This window comes from Oryzias latipes, chromosome 15, assembly GCF_002234675.1.
Source record: "Oryzias latipes chromosome 15, ASM223467v1".
Taxonomy (NCBI): domain Eukaryota; kingdom Metazoa; phylum Chordata; class Actinopteri; order Beloniformes; family Adrianichthyidae; genus Oryzias; species Oryzias latipes.
In genome coordinates this window covers 13,042,638-13,057,159 of record NC_019873.2, presented here as the reverse complement: position 1 = coordinate 13,057,159, position 14,522 = coordinate 13,042,638, and the positions used below count along the sequence as shown (strand labels likewise).

Genomic DNA, 14,522 nt, shown 5'->3' with positions numbered 1-14,522 from the left:
GATTACAGTACTAAAACAGATTCAGTTTAAAGATTATAATTTTTAAGCAAGGCTGTGCAGGAGTGGCTTGCCACAGGCATGGGGGAATTCGCTGGGCGGCCATTCCTACACATAAGAGACTACAACACCTGAACTCAAACCTCTGTGGATGACTGAACATAAGAGTAATTTATTGTGTTAGAATGTGTAGGAGTACTTTTAGAATGGTCATCGAAACAGAAAAAAAGTGACACAAGATCAATGAAAATTCATTTTTAATAACATTGAATACAAAAAGATAAAATTTATTTTATACAAAACACCCCCTTCACTATAAAAGTCATTCAGATATAAACATTTTACATTACAAAAATTGTTGTGTCGAAGAAAAAAAATTTATTAATTCCAACTGCACTTCATTCATGGAGATCACGTGACCTGGAACTGGTACCAGTCCATCCTGGCACAAGTAAGGTGCTCACACTGAAAATGACATCTCCTTCACATAATAGGAAATGCCAACAGTTTCAGGTGTTTTCCAGTGGTTCTTGGCTGGATGATCGAGCGGTTCACAAAGGCAGTTTACTAGGGGTTGGTTACTGGACATAAATCTCTGTCATGTGACAAAGATGTGACCTGAGAAGACCATCTAAACTGACCCGATGGTGGTTGCCCAGTGGGTTCCACGTGTTTAACAGTCTGGGGGCTGAAAGCGCATAAAAGGCACCTGAACTGATGGAGAAGAAGTTAAGGCAGAGAGAGGTGAAGGTGGCCTGGTGCAGAGATCAGTGGCATCAAAACAAGAACAATCGAAAAACAACACAAGGCAGAGCTCCTTCAGAACAAAAAAACATTACTCAGTCTGAGCAGCAAACATCGCTGCCCTTCAGTCAGAATGGAAACGCCCATTTCACAGAGAGAAAAAGAAGGCACATCTGGGTGCAAAACCCAGCTCCAGATCTGGATTTGGCTCCTGCAGATGAAGGCTTTAGTATCTGAATTTGACCTTATGGATGTCTGAGATCAGCGTCTTGGCTAAGTAGATTCCCACCATCTGAAAACAAGGAAGACAGGTAAATACAAGGATGTACTTGGGGGGGGGGGCACAGGTAAGAAGAATTTACACCACAAAAGATCAGTATTTGTGATTTTAAACTGCAAAGACATCAGACTTATCTGCAAGGTCACCACTAATCTGAAAGGTCGTAGACTTCTCTCTGCACTAGAGCCAATTGAACGATGACTGAAGGATCGCTACCTTTGATAAAGGTTGCGTCAAATGTCTCTAGACTTCAGCTGTTTACCTGCAACAGGGAGATGACTACAAACACGATGGCCACAGTGTACAGGTTTCTTGGTAACCAGTCCTCCAGCGCTGTAATACAGCCTTTGGTGTGGATATAATTGGCCCAGTCATCCTGTGCAGAACCAGAATCATATTTTTATTTGATCGTTTTTCAAAAGGACAGTCCATATCAATAAAAATGATAAAAACAGCAAATATTCATGACGGATCCACAGTCCTTACACAAGTAAAACATAGATTAAACATGGTTTAGAAAGTTTGTAATATGAATTCACCTTATTATATTTTTTATAATGTTACACACATTTAGATCTTTAGGGTTTTAAACTGATTTCAACATGTTCTAAGAAGGGGACCACCATGTAATACAATATTCAATACATAATTGGATAATTGAGAGTAAAAACATTATTTAACATTTAAAAAAAAGTAAAGTGGGAATTTCACAGTACAGTGTTAGAAATTTTTTTGATGTGCCTTTTGATACATTAAGACAGGTCAAGGGTGGGTCAACTTCAAGGTTCCTTAGTTCCTAAAAGTTCAAAGTTTTTGATGTCTAATGATTGCTTTATAAACATCATATAAACAATTTTAATTCCATTTTGGGTCAGACAGGATTTATAAAGCTCCGTTTGTATGAAAACTATTGCAAAACCAAGATTATAGGCTGCTCTTTAAATGTTTTTTTTTGTTAGAAAATACTACAGCATCATCAACATACTTTTGAAATTCAGTATTTGCACATTAGTTAGACAGTTTTAAAAAAAAAGTAACAGAGGACCAAGTATTAATCTCCAAATTGAACCAATAAGGGTTAGTGGCTGTCCAACTGGGTATGGTAGTGGTCCCGGCAGTAGTGATGGGATGGTTTGCAATGGTAATAGTCTAGTCAAAGCATCATTTTACAACCTTCTTAACTGAGCTCATCGGAAGTAGAACAGGAAAAGCAATCAGCTAGATTTTCCTGAAGATCTTATTCTAAAGCTACTCTGGCACAAGCCAACTCATCACTTTTGGGGCGTGGAACCAGGATTCTCTTGACCCCACTCATCCCCACACCGGAAAGGAAAAGACAGTCCCCTCACCTTTTTCTTCCTCACATCATAGCCACATTGAGTATTTATCACTAAGTCCTGAAAAATATGGAGAGTGAGGCAGAAGATTCATCTGTTAGTTTGAATTCCTTCTTATCAGAACGGATCAATAGTGACAATCATAAATCCACTTACAGTAGGGTCGGAGATGCAGCAAGAGAACGGGACACCGCAGCTCTCTCTGCTACGATTTGTCATGTTACAGTTGAAGTACAGGTTCTCGTCCCAGTCGTTCGGATCCTTAGCACCGCAGCATTGGTTCTGAGGGAGGGACAGAACAAGTAAAGGTTCTGACTCTGTTAGGGACCTGTTGCAGAACAGACTCCCAAAATGTTCAAAGAGAAAAAGAGAATTTTACGGCCTTGAAGCCAGGCGTCAGTTCCTAGGGTGATACATGGACATTTCCCGTAATGCATGGCTCCACCTTAAGGTCTCTCAAAAGCATCAGATCATCATTTCAGTTTCCTCCTCTTTTCCCTCTCCAGCTGATCTGCACATTGAGCATATCAGTACTAATGCCAGTCCTTCTGCCGACAATTAGCCCCCCCTCCTCCTCAGCAGACAGAAAGCCATATGAACACTGTGGCATGTTGACCTCTGATTGACAGCAAGTCCCTCATTCCGTGTTTAGATCAGAATATCTTTGCTCAGACAGCTCTGCTCTAATATTTCTTTCTCAATCCATCCTCTTTATGCTACAATTCTGAGACACGTGAAGGTGTCTTCCTTCAAACTTGATCTCCTTAAAACAGTAGGAAGAAATAAGTCAATTTCAGAAAGTCAAGACTTCTAACTAGTTTCCAAAAACTAACTGAAGTCGCAGATCTGAAAGTGCCATATCTGAAATTTCTGTGGCGTTCTGTGCCACTTTTATGTCATTCAAAGAGGTTCATTGTGTCTATAATTTATACTGCGTACTTAAATTATTTTTTATCAGACACTGGTTTGTTTGTTTTTTATAAAACGTACCGACATGTTTCGGTGGAATACCTTCCGCCTTCGTCAGGGTCGTCATCCATGACGACCTTGACGAAGGCGGAAGGTATTCCGCCTTAATAATTTAAGTGTATATAAATAATTTATAATTTAAGTACGCACTTTTATGTCAGTTCCTTAGCTGGAAAACTACAGGTGAACAAATATGATTACCATTTTCTGCAGAGAGTCAATGAGGTTCTGCAGGTCGATGTCATCTCTGTACGATCTGATGTTCTGCAGGAAGAAATCGTTGATCCACTCCCGGACCTGACTCTGGAAAACCACCGCCAACACGGCCGCCGTCAGCTCCAGGAAGAAGATCAAGCCGATGACACCTGAAAACTGCAGGGAACGGCGCGTGTTAACGTGGCATGAGAGCGAGAAGATATCAGAGTGGCTCGGAGAAGCCGTCACTGTGGGGGACAACTGCAGTCATGCAGCTACAACCATGCAGAAACAATTATGCAGCAGCAGCAATCAAGCAGAGAAAACGCCATATCTGACCCACACTGATGTACTTATACCCAGGAACTACAGGTGAAAAATTGTAACTTTGCCAGAACCTGATGCAAAACATCTTTTTCATTCAAGAGGTCCATTTTTTTATGCATATAGTACATTAAGGCTTTAAACATACAAATTTCAGCAGACAGATGTTCTCTCTCAGGGCTCCCACGCAGCCAGCAAAGCCTAGGATAAATGTGATCCCGCCGACCACCAGGACCAGCCAGACTGGGTCGAAGCCATGCAGCCGGGTCACCTGGGTCAAGTCCAACAAGACCCCCTACACTCACATGTGAAAAAGCCAACAACATGTCGTTATAGAGCCAACCGCCATGGTCACTTCTTCTGAACGGAGCTCACTTACCTTTTCACTCCAGGCCCAGAACCCGGCCGCGATGAAGGCAGCTCCAGCCAGCTGCAACACAAGAAACACAATCAAATCTGAAAGGCTGCCACTTCCTGCTTTTTGATCCCTCCCCCAGGAGCACAGTTGACATCACTTTCTGTCTGCCGAGAAACAGGAAACTTTGTTTCCTGTTGCAAAAAACATAATCTGCTGCATACACACGCACACCACAAAGGACAGCTTCACTAACACACCCGGCAGCTGCTCTTAACAAAGCTTAATACAACCCAACAAACTTTCCTTCTCAACCAGACCCACACTCTAAACCAGGAGCAGCCAGGTCCCAACAACACGCTGAATACCAGTATCTGTGTGCATGTGTGTCTGATTTACTCACCCAAAAGATGATGTTGTAGCTGAACATCAGGTACTTATAACAGCAGCTGACCTCAGAATTCTCATAGCGATAGTAGTACATCTGAAAAAGGAGACATGCCAATAAAAAAGAGAAAGACTAGAAAATAGTTCAAGTGTTGCAACAGCAAATCCCATTTGATTATAAAAGATGAATTTGTATAAAGGTGCAGAAAACAAGTATTTAGCTCCAACAAATAAGTAAGAGTTCTGTCTCTCACCGACCTCTTACTTCTTCTCTAAGAAGCTCTTCTACCCTCCACTTGTTACCTGTATTAATCTCACATTTTTGAACTGGTTTTCTGAATAAAAACCACCTGTCCACAAACTTGAACAGTCAGACTGCAACCTCTCCACCAAGACGAAAGAGCTGTCAAAGGGACAATACTGTACACCTGAACTAGACTGAGATGAACCAATCTGCATTAAACAAGCAGATTGGTCAGAAGAGCATCCAAAGAATACAATTCCCACTGTGAAGCATGGTGGTGGGAAATCGTGCTTTGGGGATGCGTTTCTGCAAGGGGGACAGAACGACTAATCTGTATTAAGGAGAGGATAAATAGAGTCATATTTGGTAAGATTTAAGCCGTTGCATGTTTTCTCAGCTGGTTTCTGTATCTTGCTCCAAGGTAGAGAAGCTTTGCGGATGGGGAAACAGGTTAGTTTGAGTAAAAAAAAATTTAAAAAAAATCAAATGTTAGGGAAATGAGGCGCGTTTTTCAAACTATCTAAAACAAGTGAGTCAGCCTCCACCTATGAACTGTCCATCCCCATCAAAAACTACTGACTGAACAGATCATCTCTAATATTAAAGAGAATTCCATCCATCCATCCATCCTCTAAACCCGCTGAATCCCTTTAGGGATCACGGGTTGCTGGAGCCAACCCAGCTGCTGTTGGACAAAGGTGGGGATACACCCTGAATAGGTCGCCAGTCTGTTGCATGGGCCTATAACCCTATGAGGAATGCTTTTGGACTGTGGGAGGGAGCCGGAATACCAGGAGAAAAAGCCACAAATGAATGACTAGAACATAAAAACTCCACAAACAGGTGGGATTTGAACCAGGGTCTTCTAACCACTGCACTACCTAACACCCCTACAGAAAATTCTGAAAATGAAAGTGAAACCTACAGTGTAAGAGGCACAAAGACTGGAGTTTGCTACGCACAAATTTCGAAAACAGGGTTTAGAAAAAAAGAAAAAAAAATAGTCAGGTTCGAAGCTCGGATTGGTCAATCCATCTGTCAATCAAGAAAAAAAGGTCAACCTTTACCTTGAGCAAATACGAGGTAAAAAAAATACTAGGTAAAAAAAAGAGCTGTTAATAACATCCCCTATTGTTGTAGAAAGAGTATGTCTAATCAAAGATTATTTGGAAACTTTATTGTTTTACTTTTATTGTTTATATAAAATCACTTTTTTGTTTATATAAAATCACTTTTTAGCGAGTCATAGGGAGTGCCTTGTTTTCAATACCTGCCCCCAGTGGACATTTGGGGAACTACAACACTATCGACTGCTTGGTTTGCATCGGTTTCGATGACGGTGGCGGCTTGGTTCTGACCCACAGAAACTTCTGAAATCACACACGAAAACTGTCAACCTGTGACGCGAGAACCAGGCTATCTCTTCTCAGGGTTGGCACGCGCCCACAGTTCCCGTGCGCTGATCGACGAATCAGTTATCATTAACCGGAAATTGCGCAAAATCCCAGATCTTATTCAGGATGTAACCACGCCTGTGTTGACTTTACGTAGTGTCTTCGTAATTGTATGTCGATTAAAGGTGAAATATTAAGAATCCGAAACTTTTTTGATCGATCAGTTCTGTCATCGATCAACCGGAAGTTCCTAATCCCAACGCTAACAAAAGACGGGGAGCCTCCTCGCGGAAACAAACGGAAGTACGGGACAGTAAAGGGCCAAACTCACCTCAAGTCGATTTAGTAGATAGGTTCGTCTTTCCTCAGGCTCGTTGATCGACCAAAACAGCGTCAGTTTTAAAAACCAACGCTCTTCTTCAGCGATTTCCAACGGGCGGGTTTCTTCTTCGTTTTTCGTGGGCGGGCAGGCGCTCCCCCTTGTGGTGTATGGCGTGACTGCATCATTTTTTTGTTTGTTTATTAGTTTATTCATTTTCTAAATTTGCTTTCTAAACAAACACAAATGACCCTATTTTCTTCACAACCCGAATTTTTAAAAGCCAAGATCGAGAGTAGAAATCTGAACATCTGAGTTAAAAGAGAATCAATCTATTATAAGCTCTTAAATTTGCTACTGCAAAATGTTTCCTTTTATTGTTGGAATAAGATTACAGGAGAACACGGAAAACGTTTGAAAACATGAAATATTTATTAATTTCAGGAAACAAATATAGTTTGGATATCATGAAAATGTTAGGAAAATAGTGTTATTTAAAATGTAAGAGTTTTAAAGGAAAAATCGTGTTTTTTCAACAATATTCTGTGATGAACTTCAACAGCAGAGAGGTGACCGTCATTTCTTATATTTTAACATTAGGATCTAGGATTTTCTTTATAAAAAATAAACCAGACCAAAGGAAACCCGCACGATATCAGGATATTTTTAGAGTCAGATCTTGAAAGAACGTCTGATCTTCTGTATTTCCTTTGATGGCCCCACGATGGCGCTCTCACACTTTTGTTTTGTTGTTCAAAAGAAGTGCCTGGCGTAAAAAAAAACTTAAACTTCAAGTCTCTTTGGGGATTTTTACAGAAAGGATCAGAGAGCTCTGCAAAAATGTAAAAAAACAAAAAAACAAACACAGCACTTATTTAACCTGGAATGCAGAAACAGCCCCAAACTTCAAGTCTTTTTCAATATTCGTCATCATTTTGTTCATCTCAGTAAAACACCTCAGCTCCAGCATCTCTGGGTGGACGTCTCTATTTCTTTCTGAGTGGGAGAAATCCGGTCCCTTTCCTCTTTGTGCTTGGCTGCTTTTCAGCTGTTTTAGCCACACGTCCCTTTCTGAATGATCAAAGGCGGGTCATCAGGTAAATCCTTTAGTCTATCCCTTTAGATGCTATTTTCTCCACAATCGTTTAGGTGCTTTTAGATGTATTAGAACCTGATAAACTCCTGTTTGGAGTTTTAAACACTGTTTTGGCACTTGAAAAAGATTCCAGTCTAGATTCTAAAATTTTGGCCAACTTTTGAAAACTTGTGGTTCCAAAGTCACAGAGAAAGACCAATGAAGGATTTAGCTGTGTACCTTGACTTGTTCTTATCGCTAGTCTGCAATCTTCCTTAGAAGGTATCACAGCATCATGGCGTGTGACTATCAGCTGTAGTGGTGGGCGTGGCTTGCCAGACAAATCTGTCAAGCTCCTCATCCTTCTTGTTGCAGTCATCAAAGAGCATCCCAAGTGAGTGTCAGCATCTCCTCCTCTTGGTTTATGGTGTTGCTGCTTTGTTTCTCCATTTCTGTTGCTTAAACGTGTTTGTTTCTGCTCCTGTTACGTAGTGTTGTCTTTATTGAGTCTTCCCGTAATCTTCTTTTTGTGCCACGATTTTTCTTGAGTTAAACGTACTTCATTTTTCTCTGTGAAATCTTCTGAGGATGACTGCAGGCAAGCGAGTCCAGGTGGATGACCTCTTCGTTTTTCCATTTCTTTTCTTTTCCATTCTTCCATTTGTCTGACAAAAAAGAAAAACCCAACAAAAATCCAGGTCCGGATTTCCTTCAGCTTAAGTTCTTGAAAGAATGCGGGAACTACTGATACCTGTTTTCCATATTTTGGGCAAATTAATGAAGAAAAGTCAAACATTACCAATGTAACACGAATTGAGCCGACATTTTCCTGGGACCTGGGAAAGATCCCACACTATAAGCACACAAAGTTACTCCTAATACAATAGACCCTGATCAAACTGGATGCAAAGGTAAAAAATGAACTGATAATGTTTAAAAATTACGCTAAAAACAGAAATTTCCCATTAAATGATAAAAAAAAAACCAAAAACGTTTGACTGGAAGTTTCTGTTCACTGCCCTTCACAAGTTTGGGTTTGGGTAAACTTTTATCATATTGTTGTCCAAACGCCAAATGAACAAACCTCCATCAGGTTTGTTCTTAAAATATGAACCAGACAGGGTTGTCCACTGTACACCTCCAAATGTTATTTAGCCCCTTGGAGTGGCAACATGACTGTGTGAACGCATGAGGGTGTTAAAATAAAACTCTTGTTGAAAAGCATCTGTAATTTACTCCTCTGTAAAGTCCTTTCTTCATACTCATTTGGAAAAATTCAACTGCCATGCAACAGACTGGCAACATGTATAGGTTGTACCCCACATTTGCCCAACAGTATCTGGGATAGGCTCCAGCGACCCCATGACCCCAAAAGGAATTCAGCGTGTTGTTAGCATTAGAATCAGGAACTTCTGGTTGATCGATGACAGAACTGATCGATGAAGATTATTGATTAGAACAGTGTTTTTCAACCTTTTTTGAGCCACGGCACACTTTAACCTTGTCAAAAATCCTGCAGCACACCACTATCCAAAAATGTAAAAAGAAAATGAGAAACTCATAGTCTGAATTGATTTACAGCCCCTCCGCAATCTCACATGCATTTTTGTGATAATTGTGGCAGAAAAAGCTGGAAGCTGCAGCTGTTGTTTTTTCTAATAGATGTAATGAAAGTTTGGTTAGAAGATTTAAAAACTGTTTGATGTGTGTTCGTTGTGGTTTCAAGACGTCAAAGGAAGACTCATTGTGCGCTGAGACGCTGTCACTTTAACCCAATGCATCATGGGAGATGTAGTGCAAACAGCCGCCGAACGCAAACAGACTCGCGTCTCTGATGAAAATCAGAGACGCGAGTCTGTTTGCGTTCGACTGTGTTCACTTGTTCCACGGTCTGATACTGGATTCTGTGGAAAGCAACACCAGCTAAAGACGAGCTTTAGCTGGTGTTTTTGGTGGAACTGAGAGACTTTATGAGCAGAATCAGAACAAGGAAGTGAAGACTTGAACCTATTCTGATTGGTCAGACAATGACATATGATTAAGCCTCCAAGAACGATTGGTGGAGACAGTTAAAGGGGCGGGACTTTTCTGAAAACAGCTGATGCTTCGGCTAAATTCCAGTACCATCATTCTTATCAAAGTGTCCATAATAGAATCAAATAAACACAAAGAAAATATTATTTTGCGATCTTTCATATTCCTAACTACTCAGTGTTTTATCAGGGCCTTTTTTGGATGAACAAAGAGCTGATATCCTGGAGATAGTAAATGTTTTCAGATCAGTTAATGAAGGCAATTTCCCACAGCACACCTGACCATCTGGCACACTGGTTGAAAAACACTGGATTCTAGGAAGTCGCTTAGTATGCTATGATGGGATGGGCATTGCTGTGGTTGGGGACTGCTGGTAGGTCATCTCCAGGTTGGCCTTGGACTGCCTTTGGTGGAAAACTTGAGGGATGCTATGGACTCTTGGCAGGCCTCTCACCTGGAGCTAGTGGGGACTTCCAGCATTTTGGACTGGACCCTGGGAATATGGAGCTTGTGCTCCCCATGTCGTTGCGCCCTCTTGTTTTCTGGTGGGGGCTTTGTTTTTGGTGGACTGGGTTTGCACAGTCCTGGGCTTTGGTGTTACCCGCCAGGGACTCTCTTTAGGCACTGGGTCTGGGGTTCACACATTTTTTTCTACGTTCAGTAAACACTCTAGATAACACAAATTCACCTGAACACACCGTCTGCTCAACTCTGCAACAAACACCAATGTTACATGTCTGCAGATATACCAGACATTTGAAATACCTGTGTATGTGTTGTGGGTATGCGCATGTCTGCGTGGGTTATTGTTTCGACCCATGATCGTAATATTGCAGGTTTGAGTCCCGCCTTGCATGCCCATGTGTCAAAGTGTCCTTGGGCAAGACACTGAACCCCACCTTGCCTCTGGTGGGAGGTTGGCGGCAGTGTTCGGCAGCAGAGCTGCCATCAGTGTGTGAATGTGTGTGTGAATGGGTGAATGGGACTGTGACTGTAAAGCGCTTTGGGCCTTTGAACGAGGGTAGAAAGCGCTATATAAGTATATGCCATTTACCATTTACCATTGTTTGCATCCAGTGCGAGGACAGTTTACCGTGTAGATTTGTGTGACTGTGTGCCGGATTTATGCAGACGAAAACATAGTTTTTCTACTGCGTCAGAGTTTTGGACAAGAATACGTTTTATCATATTCCTGCTTGGAAAGACTGGAGAAGGTAAAAGCCCCTCACAAAAAGTAAGATTCAGATGGAGATCCAAACAAGAAAATATCACACTACCAAGCTAGACCATCTGTACACAATACCCCAAAAATATTTAAAGGCTAACTGATGAAAACTGCGTTTTTGGTGTTTACATGTTCTTGTGGCATATTCCTGATGGTGGAGGACATATATAAAGAAAATTAAGCTCAAAATTGCATTTCTGAGCATTTGTCTCTTCAAACTGATGTAAATCAGGTGGAGAAAAAACAATTCCGCTCTGCAGAAACTACGTCCTGGAAAACAACACAGGTTTTTTAGATTTTAGCTATAAAAGGGCATAATCATGATTAAAAGACCAATAGATCAAAAATGATGGGAGGAGGACTTGCTCAGAATAAAGCTGCCCATTTGTTGACCGGTACAGAAGAAAATGACCACATCACCCCTCAATGCTCGCTACTTTGGGCATCTGGGATGGTTGAAAATGTGTCTGAATTGTGTTAACTTAAAAAAAAAAGAACAAAGAAGAAACAATCATGTACAAGAAGAAGATAAAGTACATTGAACTTCTCAACTCATTGCCAGCTGCTGTTACCATGGCAACAGTGCTATGGGATTCTGGGTCAAAGTGAGATCAGCTGCAGTTTTTACAAACAGATGATCCCGCATGTGCATGCTCATGAGCGCATAGATCAGATGATGATCACACGAACCCCACAGAAGCAGCCACACCACCGAACTGCAGGGTTCACATAATAATCTCCAATCAATGCTGAACTTTGACCCTCACAAACATGGAGCCTCCTTTTGCTCGTGCACAATCGGAACCAGAAACCAGCTCCACTCCCTTGTAAACGCACTCAATGAAAAGTGTGTGCGTGAAAGCTCAAAGTGTTTTACCGTGACATCTCGCCTTCAGGATCCCGTAATGGTTGTCATGGTAACAGAGCCATTGATTTGTCACGCTCCCCAGTTTGGATCATCACGTCTCCCCTTAGCGTGTCAGAACCTTGCTGACTATCAGAACCAGTTCCATCTGCCAATGCCGACTTTTCTCTGACTTCAGTGGAAGAGAAGCTTTTCTGATTCACAACAAATAACATTCCTGTAGAAATACCCTCTGGATTTTCCATTTTTAATTATCGAACTGTCTGTCAACTTATCCTGACAAACCCTAAATGGTTTTTCCACCAAACAGTAATTCTCCTTCAACCACAGTACAGCTGACCTCACTAAGAAAGTTTTCCATGAATCTTACCTGTCATCCAGTGGTAAAATAGAAGTCATGGCCAATACAAATGATACTATGATATTATTACAAGAAATATTTTGTTCTTTAATATCTGAATAATTTTGAAGCATGCATCAAATAAATACAAGGAAAATTATACTACTGTTTATATGTAAAATATAACATGTGTAACGGTCAAACTGAAAGTTCTCTCTGATTCTGTTTCTTTTTATTTTGATTGTGCAAGCCCCCCAAACCCAGACAGGTATGGTGATGCAGAAGAACCCAAATTAGAAGAAATGTGTGCTGAAAAAACATTTTAAAAAATAACCTAACAATCATTTATACAACCACGAAGGGTCACAATCCAGTGCGTTGTGTGCCAGCCCCAATTCTGGCTAAATGAAGAGTAGTGAGTCTGGAAGGGCATATGATGCTAAAGTCAACCCAATCCCAATGACCACCACCGGTGTTGATGATTTACAGGGTACTGGTGAAAACTGGACAATATTCTAGAGAGTTAAAGGTTTGCTCTGGAGAGGAAAAGAATAAAAGTTAATTTCGGCAAAACAGAGAATCTGTGTGTAAATGTGAGGGGCTTGAGTGTAACAATGATGTTACAGAGTGCAGAGGTGAAGAAGGTGGAGGAGTTTTAGTATTTGGGGTCAGTAGTCCAGAGAAACTGAGGGTGTGAGAAAGAGGTGCAGAGCAGGTTCATATGTTGTTGTATGTCATTTGTTTCAGAGTGCCAATGTGTTTGTACCATTATGTGGCAGGTTTGCCAAGGGGAACTAGTTGATGAATGGGTTTAAAACCAAAGAGCATTTGACATTTAAGATTGTGCTAAATGCAGGTTCTTGCAGAATTAGCCCATACTGTTCACAAGAGACTAGCAGGAAAGGGATTCTTCTTCTTTTCTTTTTCTATTGTTTACTAGCGCAATCCACCACCTACAATTGGAAGAGGTTTGGTGTGAAATGTCGAAGCGGTGCAAATCTCGTGAATCTTGCTCCAAGTTTTCTCTTTCAGACTTAGTGTCAAAGAATTCCGGCCTGGCACAAATCACAATTACAGTTTTCATTTCTCCTCTATGATCAACTTTCTAACAGCTGGTACTTCCCTGAATTAAAGGGGACGACACCAGCATGTTACTACAAAATCTCTGATTGGTCAAAGTTCAACCTGGTTTAACTTGCAAAGCGCTTTCATAGGTCACGTGTTTTGTACGTAGAGCTAAAAACAGTTGTCGAAACTTTTTTAGTGATGAATGAAGGCAAGAGTTTTGAACACAGAAGTCCAAAACGCGTATATACACGCGTTTACATAGACTTTTAATTTAAAGTGGCTGCTTGAACGTGAGTTACCGAGGGCGATGTGAACGTAGTTTAACAAAGACACCAGAGACCCACACAAAAAGCTTCCAAAAACCAGAAATAGTTTTTTATTGAAGTGTTGGGAGTAAAATCTTTCTTTTAGAGTAGAGCCAAGATTTGTGAGAATGGAACAATTTAATCCAGTCTGATCATCAAATTAACTTAATTCCTACAAAATAAAAGGTGAACAGGGATAAATGCATCTCTGAAGCCTAAATGCTAAACAAACCATTTGAGTACATTTTGAAAACATTGATTTTGTGTATTACTCACCTAAGATGGTATGAACAAAAATGTGTCTATTTGTTGGAGTGATTGTTTGAGTTAAGGGGGAGGTAGTGGTTTACCTAATCTCTATGGTTTCTGCGATATCATTACACTAGCATTTACACACATCAAACTAAACACGTCCGTAGGACTTGTCAGAAACACAGAAAGGTGATAGTCCTAAAAGTTCTTGAGTGTTTTGGAGAGTACTTTTAACAAGTTGTAAAACAGACAGAGCAAAGCAACCATGTGAGCCACACCAAGTTTCTTTGTTTAGACAGCAGAGAGAGGACTGCATGATGACAGGAAGAAGGTAACAAAGCTCTCCCAGAGCCTTCATACAGCACATCAACCAGTCTCTCCAAGATGAAGAAAAAGGACGATGGAGCATCCATGTCCTCTGATGCTAAAAAGTCCAGTTCTAACCAAAGTTCCCTCTGCCATTTCACATGGGAAAGAGCTCAGATGTTGGTTTTTGAGCTGAAGGATTTGATCACTGGAGCTGTGAGGAGTCAAAAGGAGGATTCCAAAAAAGAAAGTTCATCTTTTAAATCCAGCATCACTGTTGTAACTAAGAATGTGGAAAGATGTGTTTTCCTGGCAGAAGATCCATATTTGAGCTTTTTCAGTTCTTCAGAGTGGTTAAAACATTTTTTTCTTATTATTATTTTAGTAAAAATCCAATTAACCCTTGTGCTATCTTAGATGACCCCACCCTTGCACTGACGTGTTCTCCCTACCATGACAAAGGTGGATAAAGGTGGAAAGATTTCATGTAATCCATGGACACCAGTG

At 40.8% G+C, this 14,522-nt stretch overlaps 1 protein-coding gene across 1 annotated transcript; it reads right to left on the bottom strand.

Moving 5' to 3' along the window:
- Positions 1–237: 237 nt before the first annotated feature.
- On the bottom strand, positions 238–6,776 carry LOC101174770 (tetraspanin-14). The gene is made up of 9 exons (XM_004077024.4): positions 6,558–6,776; positions 4,605–4,685; positions 4,226–4,276; positions 3,995–4,141; positions 3,529–3,699; positions 2,515–2,640; positions 2,371–2,418; positions 1,284–1,397; positions 238–1,033 (listed from the first exon to the last, which is right to left on the bottom strand). Exons 1-9 carry the CDS (start codon positions 6,759–6,761, stop codon positions 968–970), a joined length of 1,008 nt encoding a protein of 335 aa, XP_004077072.2. The 5' UTR covers positions 6,762–6,776; the 3' UTR covers positions 238–967.
- Between the last annotated feature and the right edge of the window lie 7,746 nt (positions 6,777–14,522).

Excerpts from the sequence above, each read along its gene's own strand:
- LOC101174770 (XM_004077024.4), bottom strand. The coding sequence starts at position 6,761 with ATGAATAAACTAATAAACAAACAAAAAAATGATGCAGTCACGCCATAC. Across the intron at positions 4,686-6,557 it reads ATCTACTAAATCGACTTGAG|ATGTACTACTATCGCTATGA; the intron begins GTGAGTTTGGCC and ends CTCCTTTTTCAG. Across the intron at positions 1,034-1,283 it reads TAGTCATCTCCCTGTTGCAG|ATGGTGGGAATCTACTTAGC; the intron begins GTAAACAGCTGA and ends CCTTGTTTTCAG.